The following is a 17,431-nucleotide window of genomic DNA, read 5'->3' as shown; positions in this document are numbered from 1 at the left end:
CTTTTTGTTTGTTGAGGTGCGTGAGCTCTTTATATATTTTGGATGTCAACCCTTTATCGGATCTGTCATTTATGAATATATTCTCCCATACTCTAGGATACCTTTTTGTTCTATTCATGGTGTCCTTTGCTGTACAGAAACTTTTCAGCTTGATATAGTCCCACTTGTTCAATTTTGCTTTTGTTTCCCTTGCCTGGGGAGATATGTTCAAGAAGAGGTCACTTATGTTTAGGTCTAAGAGATTTTTGCCTATGTTTTTTCCTAAGAGTTTTATGGTTTCATGACTTACGCTCAAGTCTGATCCATTTCGAATTTACTTTTGTGTATGGGGTTAGACAGTGATCCAGTTTCATTCTCTTACATGTAGCTGTCCAGTTTTGTCAGCACCATCTGTTGAAGAGACTGTCATTTCCCCATTGTATGTCCATGGCCCCTTTATCGAATATTAGTTGACCATATATGTTTGGGTTAATGTTTGGAGTCTCTGTTCTGTTCCATTGGTCTGTGGCTATGTTCTTGTGCTAGTACCCAATTGTCTTGATTACTGTGGCTTTGTAGTAGAGCTTGAAGTTGGGGAGTGAGATCCCCCCCACTTTATTCTTCCTTCTCAGGATTACTTTAGCTATTCGGGGTCTTTGGAGTCTCCATATGAATTTTCGGACTATTTGTTCCAGTTCATTGAAGAATGCTGTTGGTAATTTGATAGGGATTGCATCGAATCTGTATATTGTTTTGGGCAGGATGGCCATTTTGACAATATTAATTCTTCCTAGCCAGGAGCATGGGATGAGTTTCCATTTGTTAGTGACCTGTTTAATTTCTCTTAAGAGTGTCTTATAGTTTTCAGGGTATAGGTCTTTCACTTCCTCGGTTCGGTTTATTCCTAGGTATTTTATTCTTTTTGATGCAATTGTGAATGGAATTGTCTTCCTGATTTCTCTTTCTATTAGTTCATTGTTAGTGTATAGGAAAGCCACAGATTTCTGTGTGTTAATTTTGTATCCTGCAACTTTGCTGAATTCTGATATTAGTTCTAGTAGTTTTGGAGTGGAGTCTTTAGGGTTTTTTATGTACAGTATCATGTCATCTGCAAATAGTGACAGTTTAACTTCTTCTTTACCAATCTGGATTCCTTGTATTTCTTTTTTTTGTCTAATTGCCGTGGCTAGGACCTCCAGTACTACGTTGAATAACAGTGGGGAGAGTGGGCATCCCTGTCTTGTTCCCGATCTCAGAGGAAAAGCTTTCAGCTTCTTGCTGTTCAGTATGATGTTGGCTGTGGGTTTATCGTATATGGCCTTTATTATGTTGAGGTACTTGCCCTCTATACCCATTTTGCTGAGAGTTTTTATCATGAATCGATGTTGAATTTTGTCGAATGCTTTTTCAGCATCTATGGAGATGATCATGTGGTTTTTGTCTTTCTTTTTGTTGATGTAGTGGATGATGTTGATGGATTTTCGAATGTTGTACCATCCTTACATCCCTGGGATGAATCCCACTTGGTCGTGGTGTATGATCCTTTTGATATATTTTTGAATTCGGTTTGCTAATATTTTATTGAGTATTTTTGCGTCTACATTCATTAGGGATATTGGTCTGTAATTTTCTTTTTTGGTGTGGTCTTTGCCTGGTTTTGGTATTAGGGTGATGTTGGCTTCATAGAATGAATTTGGGAGTATTCCCTCCTCTTCTATTTTTTGGAAAACTTTAAGGAGAATGGATATTATATCTTCTCTGTATGTCTGATAAAATTCCGAGGTAAATCCATCTGGCCCAGGGGTTTTTTTCTTGGGTAGTTTTTTGATTACCGCTTCAATTTCGTTGCTGGTAATTGGTCTGTTTAGATTTTCTGTTTGTTCCTTGGTCATTCTGGGAAGGTTGTATTTTTCTAGGAAGTTGCCCATTTCTTCTAGGTTTTCCAGCTTGTTAGCGTATAGGTTTTCATAGTAGTCTTTAATAATTCTTTGTATTTTTGTTGGGTCCGTTGTGATGTTTTCTTTCTCATTTCTGATTCTGTTGATGTGTGTTGATTCTCTTTTTCTCTTAATAAGTCTGGCTAGAGGCTTATCTATTTTGTTTATTTTCTCAAAGAACCAGCTCTTGGTTTCATTGATTTTTTTCTATTTTATTCTTCTCAATTTTGTTTATTTCTTCTCTGATGTTTATTATGTCTCTCCTTCTGCTGACTTTAGGCCTCATTTGTTCTTCTTTTTCCAATTTTGATAACTGTGATGTTAGACTATTCATTTGGGTTTGTTCTTCCTTCTTTAAATATGCCTTCTTTAAATTTCCTCTTAAGACTGCTTTCACTGCGTCCCACAGAAGTTGGGGCTTTGTGTTGTTGTTGTCATTTATTTCCATATATTGCTGGATCTCCATTTTAATTTGGTCATTGATCCACTGACTATTTAGAAGCATGTTGTTAAGCCTCCATGTGTTTGTGAGCCTTTTTGCTTTCTTGGTACAATTTATTTCTAGTTTTATACCTTTGTGGTCTGAAAAGTTGGTTGGTAGGATTTCAGTATTTTTGAATTTACTGAGGCTCTTTTTGTGGCCTAGTATGTGTTCTATTCTGGAGAATGTTCCATGTGCACTTGAGAAGAATGTGTATCCTGTTGCTTTTGGATGTAGAGTTCTATAGATGTCTATTAGGTCCATCTGTTCTAGTGTGTAGTTCAGTGCTTCTGTGTCCTTACTTATTTTCTGTCTGGTGGATCTGTCCTTTGGAGTGAATGGTGTGTTGAAGTCTCCTAAAATGAATGCATTGCAGTCTGTTTCCTCCTTTAGTTCTGTTAGTATTTGTTTCACATATGCTGGGGCTCCTGTGTTGGGTGCATATATATTTATAATGGTTATATCCTCTTGTTGGACTGAGCCTTTTATCATTATTTAATGTCCTTCTTTATCTCTTGTTACTTTCTTTGTTTTGAAGTCAATTTTGTCTGATACTAGTACTGCAACTCCTGCTTTTTTCTCCCTATTGTTTGCATGAAATATCTTTTTCCATCCCTTGACTTTTAGTCTGTGCATGTCTTTGGGTTTGAGGTGAGTCTCTTGTAAGCAGCATATAGATGGGTCTTGTTTTTTTATCCATTCAGTGACTCTATGTCTTTTGATTGGTGCATTCAGTCCATTTACATTTAGGGTGATTATCGATAGGTATGTACTTGTTGCCATTTCAGGCTTTAGATTCGTGGTTACCAAAGATTCCAGGTTACTTTCCTTACTATCTAAGAGTCTAACTTGACTCAACTTAGTATGCTGTTACAAACACAATGTAAAGGTTCTTTTCTATTTCTCCTCCTTTTTCTTCCTCCTTCATTCTTTATATATTAGGTATCAGATTCTATACTTTTTCTTCATCCCTTGATTGGCTTTGGGGATAGTCAACTTAATTTTGCATTTGCCTCGCAATCAGCTGGTCCACCCTCCCTACCATGATTTTACTACCCCTGGTGACAGCTATCCAACCCTCGGAACACTTCCATCTGTAGCAATCCCTCCAAAATAGACTGCAGAGATGGTTTGTGGGAGGTAAACTCTCTCAGCTTTTGCTTATCTGGAAATTGTTTAATCCCTCCTTCAAATTTAAATGATAATCTTGCCGGATAAAGTAATCTTGTTTCCAGGCCCTTCTGCTTCATGACATTAAATACATCGTGCCACTCCCTTCTGGCCTGTAAGGTTTCTGCTGAGAAGTCTCTTGTTAGTCCAATGGGCTTTTCTTTGTATGTGATCTTATTTCTGCCTCTGGCTGCTTTTAACAGTCTGTCCTTATCCTTGATCTTTCCCATTTTAATTACTATGTGTCTTGGTGTTGTCTTCCTTGGGTCCCTTGTGTAGGGGGATCTGTGGATCTCCATGGCCTGAGAGACTATGTCCTTCCCCAGATTGGGGAAGTTTTCAGCAACTACCTCCTCAAAAGACACTTTCTATCCTTTTTATCTCTTCTTCTGGTATCCCTATAATGCAAATATTGTTCTGCTTGGATTGGTCACACAGTTCTCTCACTATTCTTTCATTTTTAGAGATCCTTTTTTCTCTCTGTGCCTCAGCTTCTTTGTATTCCTCTTTTCTAGTTTCTATTTCATTTATTGTCTCCTCCACCGTATCCAACCTGCTTTTAATACCCTCCATCGTGTTCTTTAATGATTGGATCTCTGACCTGAATTCATTCCTGAGTTCTTGGATGTCTTTCCATACCTCCATTAGGATGTTGATTATTTTTATTTTGAACTCCCTTTCAGGAAGAGTCACGAGGTCCGTATCATTTAAATCTTTCTTGGGAGTTGTATTAACAATTTTACTCTGGACAAGGTTCCTTTGGCGTTTCATGTTTGTATATGGTGCCCTCTAGAGTCCAGAAGCTCTATTCTGGAGCTGCTGAGCCCCTGCAGCAATGTCAGGGGTTGCAGGGGAGAGGTACTGGGGGTAGGAAAGAGCTGTTCCCCGCCTCCAGGCTCCTGTGCTGTCTCCACTGCCTGAGCCAGTGGGCCGGTCACACAGGTATAAGTTTTTGTCCCAGAGCAGCCAGATATGGATCCCTGCTTTCCTCAAGCAGCCGGAATCCCAGTCTCCCCAGGAACTCTGCCTGTATTAACTTTCCAACCTGGTAGTCATGCGAGTCTCATGAAAGCACCATGAAATGTAGGTTTGTGCTCCCAGTGCAGATCTCCAGAGCTAGGTATTCAGCAGTCCCAAGCCTTCCACTCCCTCCCTGCTCCCTTTGTCTTCCTCCCGCCTGGTGAGCTGGGGTGGGGGAGGGGCTCGGGTCCCGTGGAGCCACAGCGCTGGTACGTTACCCCGTTCGCTGAGGTCTGCTCTTTTCTCCAGGTGTGTGCAGTTTGACGCGTCCTCTTTCCTGTTGCGCTCTCAGGATTAGTTGCGCCAATTAAATTTTCTAATTGTATCCAGTTTTAGGAGAAAGCCTCTGTCTCTCCTCTCATGCCACCATCTTTAATCCTAACATACTATTCTTTCTTGATTTCTTGATCTGTTACTCTGTGCTCTGACTTCTTGACCTCACTGTACTTTCCATTTATTTTCATTCTATACAATTTGTAGCTAAACTTTTATTTCCCTCTCCTAATTCTTAAATCCCCTGCAGTCTGATTTTTGCTCTCCATAGCCACAAAACACACACTCTGTAGTATTCATGATCTATTAAAAGCCAATATTCTTTTCTCAGGTTATATCCATCTTCTGGTAACATTTATTGCCTATCTCCCCATGTAATCATTTGCTGCTATCTCCTGTACAATTTTCTGTAGTTTTTTTTTTAAACTAGCTCCTCTCCTCTTAATAGAGTTCTCCAATGTTAAGTTTGGCCTCACTTTTTCTTGTAGTACCCTGTGATGAATTGATCATGCTCACGTGATTTTAATTGTTTCCTAAGAGCGTATGACTCCCACATCTCACTTTTTCAGACTGCATCATTGTCCTCAGGTTTAGCTAGGGGAGCTAAGATGAATAGCTGATTGCTACTCACTCAGCATGATTCTTCTCCCTTCACTCCTTCGTCTGGGAGATTTCTCCGGTCCAGGCTGATTATATAACAGGCTATTTCCATGACTGCTATAATTATTTACCTGTGACTACTGGTATTAACAACAATTCATAATGCTCAATTAATCAAAGGGGTTATTCCTTCATGGATACTAGTGAATTTTATGTTTTCAAGTCTTTTCAAAGGTAGGTCTGAATTCAGAAGTAAAAAAAGAAAAAGGAATATTCTTTGACCTCTAGTGTTAATTAGCACTTATTTCAACAAATTTATAATCCTTTTGTCTGGTATTAAGATGGTGCTTTTATTCAAGCTACTGTTAACACCCCCTGAGGCATGAATTTCCCTTTTGTACAGAGGAGGAAATTAAGCCTTAGAGAAGTTAACAGTATACCCAAGGTCACAATTAGTATTTTGTTCTAGGTCTTGATTTAAGGTTATGAATGTTTATAAATTTTTTGTAAATTATATGCATTATATCTCTGTGTAGGTGGGAGAGAGGAAAGAGGGCCTCATAAGAATTACCTAGGAGCTTTTTCAAAATACATAGACCCTTTTTATCACCTTCTCCCAAGTAATGTATTATACAACTTTTGTTAAACATCTGCTTCCTAAATGTGAATTGTCTGTAATTCTTTAGTATATGCTTGAAGGCTACTTAAAAGGAATTCTGTATTCTTCTGTTGGTGGTGGGATATAATATGGTAGTTTCTACTGGAGTATACCCATTAGTAAATGACTAGTTTTTGCTACCCATATTCTGGTTGTATCATTCACATGAACTTTCTTGCATGTTGGTTTTCAAAGGGCATCCCCTTAGGTTATATAAATTATGAATGTAAGTGAATGAGTTAATGTAATTGTTCAACTCTTGTTAGCTCCAGAAATGTGAGTTTGTAATTTGGAGGACACTTTGAGATTTTCCTGACCTCACTGTGAGCCATAGCCTATTGTGTGCTTTCCATGTTGCTGGTCATTTGCTGGGGTAGGGAGAAGATTGGTGGTTAACTAGGCTGGGGTTCAGGATATTATTGAAGAGTAGTAATTTAGATTAAAAATGGAGAAAACTGAAACTAAGGCATTGAGGCTAGAGCAGATTAGAAAGATATCTAGAAGTCAGAGTTGGTAGTAAATGGTAATAATTGGGAGGGGTTTGATATTTGGGGGACTCAGTATATAAGATCCTTTTCCCTTCCCTGAGTTCTGAATTGAGGAATAAAACAAAAAGCAGATGAAAAAATGAAATACTACTGTTTTTAAAATAAGTTTTTTATTGAGATAAAAATTCATGTATTGTAAAATTCACCATTTTTAAGTGTATAGTTTGGTGGTTTTATACTAAAGGTTTTTATTTAAAAGATTGTACAACTAACACCACCATCTAATTCCAGAACATTTTCATCACTCCAAAAAAAAACCTGTTAGTAGTCACTACTGCCCCTTCTCCCCCACTGCCCCCATCCTGCCACCTGCCCCATCTCCTGGCAACCACTAATCTGCTTTCTACCTCTAGGGTTTGCCTATTCTGAACAGTTCATATAAATGGAATCATACATTGTGTGGCCTTTTGTGTTTGCCTACTTTGACTTAGCATAAGGCTTTCAAGGTTCATCCATGTTGTAGGATGTAACAGTTCCTTTTTCTGGCTGGATAATATTCCATTGTATAGTACGTGGATATTATGGATTATATGGATATATAGATAGGCAACATTTTGTTTATCCAGTCATCAGTTGATGGACATTTGGTTTATTTCTACTTTTTGGTTATTATGCTGCTATGAACATTTATGTGCAAGTTTTTGTACGAATGTGTGTTTTAAATTCTTTTGGGGGTACATATGTGTACACTACATGTATGTGTATAAATATCCCAAGAGGATTTTATATATATGTGTATATATACACAGACACATGCCTAGGAACAGAATTGCTAGGTCATATAGTTAATTCAACTTTTGGAAGAATTACCTTTGGTTTTGATAAAACTGATACTGTAGAATATTATAGAATGTGACTTAGGTTTAAGAGGCAAATAAGCTAACTTTCCACATTTTTGTATCTCCACCTACCCAGTCTAGACCATGGGACAGCCCACCTGATGATGAATCTAGATTGTTAAGATCAGCAGAGCAAGCATTCCCAGATCACTACCTTGTAGATCCTGTATGTAGAGACCTGGAGTTAATTCTGCTCACTACCCAAGTTACCTCTTTGGTGTGGAGTGGGTCAGGAGCCCTGGGGTGTTTAGAGAAGTCATTCCTCATAGAAATGAAGAGTTGGAAGACAGTGTTCTGATCTAACGAAGGAAAGAAAGGGGTTAAACTAGAAACCTGAAAGCCATTCTTACATAAAGGGCTATGCTATTTTATCAAGGTTGGGAATACATTAAACAAAGATGATGAATTCAGTTTTGGACGTGATAAATTTGCAATTTCCAGGATGGAATGTTAGATATTTATGTTTGGAGATCAGGAGATTGATTCCTGCTAGAGATGTAGATTTGAGATTCATCTGCATACAGGCAATTGAAATACAGGAGTGGATAAATCACCCATAAAGTAAAGCAGTAGGGAAAACTGTCTAGTAATTCCCATATCTTGAAGTCTTGGAGGTTTTGATTCTGCCAACTGATGTTTCAACTCTCTCTTACTCTGAGTGGCTTGTTTCCTTCTGGGTTTTGTGGTTTTCGATTGTGAATTTATTAATTTTGGAACCTAGCTGTGGGAATTCTTCTAGGCTTAGATCAAGGCAAACTCCCCAGACAGGATTTGCATTTGCTCTGTCAAGGTTGGGTGTGAGAGCTAGCTTTCTGAAACTACCCTAAGCAGAATTCGAAGTATGAGTCTTTCTAAACCATAATCTAGGTGAGGGTCAGTTTATGGTTGTGAATATTAGGGGAGATACATACTATTGTGCTGCTCTCATAGTCCCTTATCCCCTCACCAGCACTCAGTGCCAAGGTTAAGAACTTTTACTTGCAGTTTTCTTAGTAACACCTGGACTTTGCTTCTTGTACCTTGGGCACCAGTCGGCCTTGGAATTGCAAGCTGAAATGAACTGGCAGAATGCCCCGAAGGTGATAAAAGCTGGTTTCAGTACTCTGCATACTTCTCTAGTTTCCCTCTTTTAGTTTTTGGCCTTGATCATACCCTCTTTTCTTTCTGGTCATTTATTTAACTTATAAAGAACAAAAATACTTCAGCCACTGTTTTTTTTTACTTTCGGTGGTCATGTTGGTCAAACTAGCTGTCTGCCATTCTGACAAAAATGGAAGTGTTTGTCTCTTCAACACGTGTAGGGAATTAAGTCAGCCTCTAAGTCAAATGTTATAAACTTGGGACAACATCCAGTGTTTTGTCTGGCCCCCACAGTATTTAAAAAATAAAAATCAGGAGATTTCAATTAAAAATTCCAATATCTTGCTTCTCTTGAGAAATCAGAAGTTCTCAAAATACTGGGCTTGCAGTCCTGCCTAGCAACAATTGGCTAGAACTGGGAATAGCAGCTGATCCCTTTAGAGTGAACATGTTTTCTTTAGTTGCATACAGTCTTCACCATTTGTGCAATGTATACATATGTATACACTTATATCCATTCCAACTTATCTCATTCATGTTATCTGTAGACATTTGTTGATCATCCTGTGCCAGGTAATAGTGCTGATAGACAATTAATGTTGGCTCATTGATTTATTTAATTCTAACAACTAACTGCAATTTATCCCTGCTGAATAAATAATTATGTAGGTGGTATTATCCCCAGGTTACAGATGAAGAAACTGAGGTTCAGTGAGGTTATACAAATTCTTCCAGGTCTCATAGTGTCATAGCTAGAATTTGAACCTAGAACTTCTTACTCAGAACTCCTTCTGTACCAGTATAATTCTTAGCCTTTTTTTTTTTTAAAGCAATGCACCTGCTATTTAGATGAAATCATAGTGAAGTTCAATGTATAAAACCAATAGAGATAGCACTGCTTTGATGAAGAATAGGTGGGGTGGGAACAATTATGTGGGAATGGGAACCTGCATGGTCAGCTCTTTGGTAGCCTTTTAGACACCTCTCTGGAATCCCTAGAATTCTACAAAACAGTTTGACCACACTTTATAAATAAACATATTGATGTGTTAAATTTTATGAGTTCTCAGCTCTTTTGGATGTCACAGTTATACAGTGTGCCTCTGTCTCTTATGCTTCCTGGTATTTCTGTCGTCTTCAGTGTAATCCTTTTTATCAGCATTTTTTGATTCATGTGGGTATATGCTCATACAGGTGAATCTTTTAGCCTTCTATTTATGTTTTCAGAGTGTTTTAATTAGAATTGTATTGTGATTTATAGTTTAATTTACTTTGGAGTATCTGATAAATAACTTTTCTTTACTTTTCAGATTCTCTTTGTGGCCAGATGGGTTTGTATGGACAGACTTGTCCATCTGTAACTTCATTAAGGTGAGTGCTCTTCTTTTTCTTTATTTGAACATGCAACATTCATAAAGTTATGCTGGTCAAGTCATGTAAGAATGAATTCCAAGGTGAGGGTCAGAATAGAGGATTGTAGTTTGTTTTGTCAAAAAGTGCTATTTGGTGGGGTTGGGAGATATTTTGCTTACAGAGGTATTTGTAGTAATGGGATCTGAGTCTTTTCTTAATCTTCACTTGTGAATTTACATACATATTTTTGTACATGAAATCGTGTAATTTTATACTTCTTTGTCATACCTTTTTTTTTTTTAAAGCCGACCTGTTTTCACCTTGTTCTAATTAGAAAATAAGTAGTACATTTTGGTTGCCTTTGTAGCAGATTATTAAATAAGATACTAATTTTAACCTCTTCTTAAAGGATATTGTAAACATGATATCTAGATTATCCTCATTTGCAATAAGTAAGTGCAATGTAAAAAAAAGCAACTAAGTTGTCACATACAACCCTGTGGTTTTAGGTTTTTTGAAGTCGCTAAGTACTTTCTACAAATTAAATCTTACGTGAAATCCAGTGAATAAAATAGATAAGTCTGGGATTTTTCTGCTAGCTTGGGCTTCTGTGTTTTACCCTGAGGGATTGTTGTAGTTCCCAGAACACAGTTTGAAAAAAATAACCTGAATCTAATCTGTTAATTGAAATCTTTCAGCCTATAATATGAAGTGTTGATGGCAGCGCCTACCAGTTATGTGTGGTGTTGGCAGCTGTTTCATTTATTCATTCAGCATATTGAGCACCTAATATATTGTCAGGTACTACTATAAATGCTGGACTATGGCAATGAGTATAACAGCTTAAAGTCCTGTAATCTTGGAGCTTATGTTCTGGAGAAGGAACAGTGATAAGGGCCAAGGTGAAAAATGCAGTAGAGTGGGGGAGTAAGAAATACAGGGGTGTGTATTATTTTAGATAGGGTTGGAAGGGAAAACTTTATTGAAAAGATGACATTTGAATGAAGACCTGAAGGAGTGGTGAAATACGTACATTGGGTATGTGGCAGGTGAGCATTCTAGGTGAAAGGAATCCAGGAACTGCCAAGGCAGGAGACTTGCCTTGTGTGTTGGAAGAAGAGTAAGTAGGGCAGTGTAGCTGGAACAGAGTAAGTGATGAAGAAAGTTGGAATTGCCCAGCTTTGGAGGGCAGAAGGAGAGAGAAGAGGGATACAAATTGTTAGAACCATGAATGTGAAGTCAAGGAATCTTTAGGCTTGAAAGAAATTCTTGGTTGTCTGTAATGCTCCAAAAGAAAAATGAGTTGCCTTTTTAGTTTTTACGCACTTGAATTTTAGCAGGCCAAGCCTGGCTATCCTTGTTCCTCAGTAGAAAATCTTTATTTCATGTCATGATGGCATTTCTTTCCCTGAGACTGCATCTCCCAGTTATAATGGAAGTAGATGGAAATATTGATTTTCTACTTTGCTGGAGTCATGTGTCCCACCTGCCATGTACCCTACTACACTCCCAACAAGGGACACCTATATAGCTCTGAAAAAGAGGTTTTAAAAAAAGCTTGTCATTTTTTTAAATCTCCAAGATGCTGTAAAACTAACTTGACTTAACAGTGATTTTGCTTAGTATGATAAGAAGAGTCATCTTATAATGGGAGGAGTCATCCTTTTCTTGAATGTTTAAAACTTGATAAGGTCCTATAAGGATGTTTTGCAGACTTTGATCTTCCATTGGTTAGACTTCCTTGAATATATTTTAGTTGTGGGATATGCTGAAACAATCATGTATTAGAGCCATTGATTGAGATTTTTCAATTCTTTTAAGTATTTATGTCTAAGCTTCTATATGACATTGAGTTAGGAATAATATACACCTTTTTTTGCTTGGTAGGATTGTAGAATTGGAAGGGATAATGAAAGAGAAGCGATATCTTGACTTATTATATATAACTTGCTCACTGTATTAAAATTTCAGTGCACAATAGTTTTGAGTCAAAATTTTTTGCGCATTTAACTATAAATTTAGCATTTAATTAATAAACTTAGAAGCTCTATGGCATTTGAGTTGGGACATTTAGTATCCTTATCTACATCTTTCTGTAATATTCTATTTGGTCCATCTCTGAAGCAGAATATTACCATTCTCAAATGTATGAGTAGAAGACCATTGTTTGTCATTGATTTTTCTAACTGGAAGTCAGCATTGGTTTTTGATGTAAGGAAGAGAAGAAAAGAATGACAATTTTCTGGTTGGGGAGAGAGAAACTAGAGTACTTTAAAACTACAATAAATTTTAGTTTACTTTCCATAGAGTGTAACCGAAACCAGAAACAGCCTCTCCAACTACACTATCCAAATGGTAATAGAACCAGAACACTTAAAGTAACTCAAACCCACTGACAAACACTGCTTGTTTCCCATACCTCTCGTATATATTAACTTTATATTTTGTATGTCCTTTTATATATATCTAGAAAGTGGCTAGCCTCAAGACAGGAAGCATATGAGTAGATGGAGAAGAACTGGACATGTGGCTGGGAAAGAAGAAATGGGTAGGCAGGTGGGGGTTTGTAGGCATAGGTAAGAGTGGGAGTAGACAATTTATGTGCAAGTGAAGGTAGGTGGTGAAAGGAAAAGCATGGAACATTAAAAAAAATTTGTTGGGTATGAGGATAGCTAATGGATTAAAGCTTTTCTCCCCTCCCTTTAAATATTTAGGGTAAACAATTATTGTTTTCTGTAGGTGATAATTGGACCTTTGTTTAATCTGAATGTGTTAGGATTATTTTAAAAAATACACTTACTGTATATTTATGATTAAAATGTAATACATGTTTATTGTAGAAAATTTGGAAAGGGAAAGATAGCCATTGTTAATCTTCGTGACATGTAATTTTATACCAATAGATACAATGTATGAATTAGAAAAGGCCCCTTCCTTCAGTTTTCTTTTACAGAATGATTGCAGAAGATTTGGTACTTTTTCTAAGTATAGCTAAAAGTATACTCTTAAATTTTTACGAAATTACTCTTAACTGATACTTTGTTCTTTACTAGTTAACATAGGTAGAATTGCATCTTAACAAAAGTTACTAATAACAGTGCATTCTATATAATGAGACTGTTTATTTTATCAGGCAGGTTTCTGTCAGAGGCAGAAACCACCCCAGTTATTTGAACAGAGATACTTTATTAGAATCATTAACTAAATATAAAGTTAACTAGGTAATGGAAAGGATAAAAATGAGAACTCTAGGGTATCATGAAGATCAGCACTTCTGGAAGCAGCTAGCTACCAGCTCTATAGGCTCCAAAGGGAAAACCTAGAGACTTAGAGGAAGGGTCCCCCAACTATATAGGCACTATATGGCTAATGCCGGCGTTTGAGCTCAGAAGGGTCCCCTGAGTTTGAGACTCAAACTTCTGAGGAAAGGGTGCTGGCTGGTTCTGGTGTCTCTGAGAGGGTATTTCCACAAGTATTGGGAAAGCGGTAAACTGGAATCACTTGCTGCTAATGGGGAAGACCTGATACTATAGGGATGAAGAAGCCTTTGCTGGGGTAATGCTGTTATGATGCCCAAAGAATATATGGAAAGGTGCAAGAATCTTTTTTCTTTTGCAAGCTTGCAGTAAATCTTAAGCATTCTATTGGCAGAGTCTTAGAGGAACCTAGCTGGCAAAGCAGAGTCCCAGTTCCAGCATGATTATGGCAGATTGGGAAGAAGGAATGGGGATTTGGAGGTGAGGGCAATAACTTAATAACTTATTCCAGTAAACTACTAAGAAATATGGTGTGAAAAGATGTTTTCTCAGATCTATTTTGCAGCCACTGTTTTATGTAATTTTAGTAGAATACTTGCATGTTGCTAAAAAAACAAAAAACAAAAAACCCTGATTTTGTAAATCATGAAGTGCTATTAAAAGCTTTACATAAGATTTATGTAAGATTCACAAGTATTCCTTGCAGTCTGAGTACTGCATTCATATCATGAATTTGGATAGTAAGAGTCTGGCTAGTGAGAATAATAGGTCATCTGGATCTGTTCATTTCCTGAGTTTTGGCTAGCAAGAGTGAGCATTCAGATAATGATAGATACGGTTTTTATCAAACAGTAGAATCTTAAAAATTCAACAGAATCTGGTTCCTGAGTTTGCAGAAGATGGATTTGAATCCTGAAGGTGTACCTGTATTTTATTTCCAAGAATAGACTCAGGAAGATTAAAAGTTTATTGAAAAAGCAAAAAGCTTTCCTTGAACATTTGCTCTATGTAGCAATTAAACACAAAAATGTATATAACATACTTCTCTCACATATTTTAGCTATGAACTGTTATAATTTGACTAAAGGAAAAAAATTGGATTTTTTTTGAACTTGTTTAAAATGGGCTCTTGCTGTATTTCTCAATAGCCTAATATTTATTCAAGGATTGATTTCTATGGTTCACATGTGTGAACAGACTTGGGCCAGTCTTATCAGTAGCACTTTAAGTAGTTTCATTTACTACCTTCTACCTGAAATCTTTTCCTCTTGTTTTTCTCTTTTTCTTGTCTGTTCCACCTAGTAGCAGGAATAGCTTTTGCATTATCATGCCATAGTTTATCATTCTTTACTTTATCAAATTTCTTTGGGAATTGATAAATCTATTAATTTGCATGTTTAGATATGTTCCAGTTAATTAATTGGCTTGTTCTAATTAAATAAAGAGTAATGAGAAACCTTCTTAATTTTGATCATTACAGAAACTTTTCTAAACTGTGTTTTGAATTTTTCTGGCTTATCTTATAAAACTTTACTTCAGATAATATTGTAGCCACTAGCCTCATGTGGCTTTTAAAATTTAAATTAATAAAAAAAAACCCCAGCAGTTCCTCAGTCACACCAGCCACTTTTTTTTTTTAACTGTAAAGGGTTGTTTTTATTATGTAACATAGGCAAAATTAGTTGATAAATTACCCCAGCCACATTTTAAGTGTTCAGTAACCACACATGGCTAGTGACTGTCATTGTGATAGCACCCAGACATTTCTGTTGTTACAAGAAATTCTGTTGGATAGTGCTGGTTGGTCTGGATCATCCTAAATGTAGTTGAATCTTTGATTTAAGATGATCTATGCCCTAGGGCTTCCATTTCTGAGCATTAGGTATTGAAGAGTTAAGGACATATTAATAAAAGTTACTTTTGTGACTAAATATTGACTTTTATAGTTAGCACTTACGGTGTTCTTACTAGCAGACAGGCATATGTCAGCATTTTAAAATAATGAAATCTGCCAATAACTATGAGGTTAGTATCATTATTCTCTGTTTCATAAATGAGGAAACATAAAGTTAAGCAACTCATATACAGCCAATTAAAGGACAGAGCTGGAATTCATGCATCAGTCTTGATACAGTGCCCACGCTCCTAATCACCAAATTCTGCTGTGTGGCTGAATTTATCATAATTTGAGACTTTTTCTTAAGTAAGGGATGCCAAAAAAATACTGCACTTCATTGAGGATACTATAAAAAAGTAGGTGCAAAAGGGAAACAATGAAGGAAACTAGAAAAAAGTGATAGGAAACTTGATTTAATTTTGAAGCACACTGTCTAAAATTGAAGAAAATCTTGTTATGAAAGGCAGTTTTTTAATGGGGAGGTGGTGGAGAAATTTGAGTTGTCATAAATTCATGTATGTAGGGAAAAATAGTAATAAGGAATAAAAAGCATTACTGAATATGCTGGCAAAGTAAAAGGAGGTAAATATGAAATACTTGCTTCTCAGCAGTGCACACAGTATAAAGTAACACAGAAAAATAAAAAATTTTATGATTTGATTTAGTAAGCTTACTTCAGTGAAGTTTTGCTGGGTTGCAAGTAAAGGAAACCAGCATTGGATACATGAAACAGAAAAGAAGAGAAATTTATTTGGAGAATACTGGGATATTTCACAGAGTCCAGGCCAGGGATAGTTGAAATCTCCTGAGGAAATAGAACTTACTTAGGAACCTAGGCAATATGCTTTCTTCTTTGTTGCTTTTCTTTGAGCGTAACTTACTGCTTCATTTCTACAGACCAACTTTCTTTGCCTTTCTGACACATGACCATCCATACCTCTTCAGGTTTGTAGTCTCTCCATTTAGACCAGCCTAAACTGTTTTAGTTGTTGGGAGGAAGAAGTTTTCTCTGCCCTTCAAGGTTCTTAACAACTGGTCTAAGAATCAAATCGCTATGAGACAGATTAACAGGAAAAAAATTGAAACTAATTTTGTATTAAACATATGAACCCACATACATGAGAGGTTCAAAGGTAGAAAGGTAAAAGGAAGTATATTTGCCATCTTGAGCTAAGGAATGGGATAGAGCCTGGGGCTTCAAAGGGAGGAGGGCAATTCCAGGACCATAAGAAAAGCAGATGTTTGGTAATTAGGTGTTTGCCCTACCATGCAGATAGGTCATTCAGATAAAATTTATCTCTGGTAATAATCCCTACTTTGGGAAAGACCCCAATTTAGATTTTCCTAGGTAGTTCAGGGAGGGAGGGGCAAAATCTTTTTATGAGCCCACAGGGTCTTGATTTCCTTCAGCTTAAAATAGTTTATATGATAAAGTGGCACATTTTGGCATGGCCTACCCTTGGCTTCTGCACAGCTCTAATTCTGCATTCCTCAGGAAGAAGGTTCAGGTGCACAACTTGGGTCAGGGGTCAACAATCCTGGTTCAAATCCTTTGTTATTGTAGTATTGGTTGGTACAGACATGGTGTAGATAAGACTTTGAGAGCCCTGGGGATGGAGGCAACTGTGAGAAAAACAGCATAGTGAACCAGGCAAAACACTGCAAAAGGTACCTGATACAGAGCAGCATGTGTCCAGTGTTGGTGAGAAGAGTTAGGATTTTCAGAGAGGATATTCTTAGGATTTAGACCCGTTCTTTGCAGTCATGAGGATAGTGAATGGGAGACTTGATTCTCACCTTAATATCAGAACAATATCCTTACAGTTGTGGATTTGAAATTGGACTTCTGTTTCAGTTTTATTCAATTTGACAGATACATATTGAATACATACTTATTATGTGGTTATTAGCATTCAAGATTCTCCTAAAAGCAACAAAAGAAAGGGAATACAAAATGGTTATTCTGCCCCATACTAGTGTTTACTTGAGAGCCTGAGGAATAGATGCTATAGACAGGTCTCTTTTGAAGTTTATGGTTCTGTAGGGGTGGAGAAGTTTTCCTTTCTCCCCTTCTAGGTTCTTTGGCTGGTCTAATAATTAATTTATATAAAACAGATAAACAGGAGAAAAGCAAACAAAAGTTTAATAACGTGTATACTCCTTTATACATGGGAGAGACCCAGGAAGACTAACTCCCCTAAGTGGCTGAAGCTGTCACCTTAAATACCATCTTCAGCTAAAGACAAAGGAAGGTGTTAGAGGTGGGGAGACAGTTATGGGAGGTTATCAGGAAAAAACACAGTATACCAGAGTAAGTTGTAATGCAGGTTTAAGTTCTT

At 37.0% G+C, this 17,431-nt stretch overlaps 1 protein-coding gene across 4 annotated transcripts in view; it reads left to right on the top strand.

Moving 5' to 3' along the window:
- The window catches only part of FOXJ3 (forkhead box J3), a 164,197-nt gene that overhangs the window by 17,876 nt on the left and 128,890 nt on the right, over window positions 1-17,431 (top strand). For all 4 annotated transcript variants that reach the window (XM_036892902.2, XM_036892903.2, XM_036892901.2 and 1 more), the window contains exon 2: window positions 9,896-9,956. In XM_036892902.2, the coding sequence (XP_036748797.1) occupies window positions 9,913-9,956 (44 nt within the window). In that variant the 5' untranslated portion in view covers window positions 9,896-9,912. The remainder of the gene's footprint in view (window positions 1-9,895; window positions 9,957-17,431) is intronic.

This window comes from Manis pentadactyla, chromosome 4 (assembly GCF_030020395.1).
Source record: "Manis pentadactyla isolate mManPen7 chromosome 4, mManPen7.hap1, whole genome shotgun sequence".
Classification (NCBI taxonomy): Eukaryota; Metazoa; Chordata; class Mammalia; order Pholidota; family Manidae; genus Manis; species Manis pentadactyla.
This window is presented reverse-complemented; position numbering and strand designations above follow the sequence as displayed.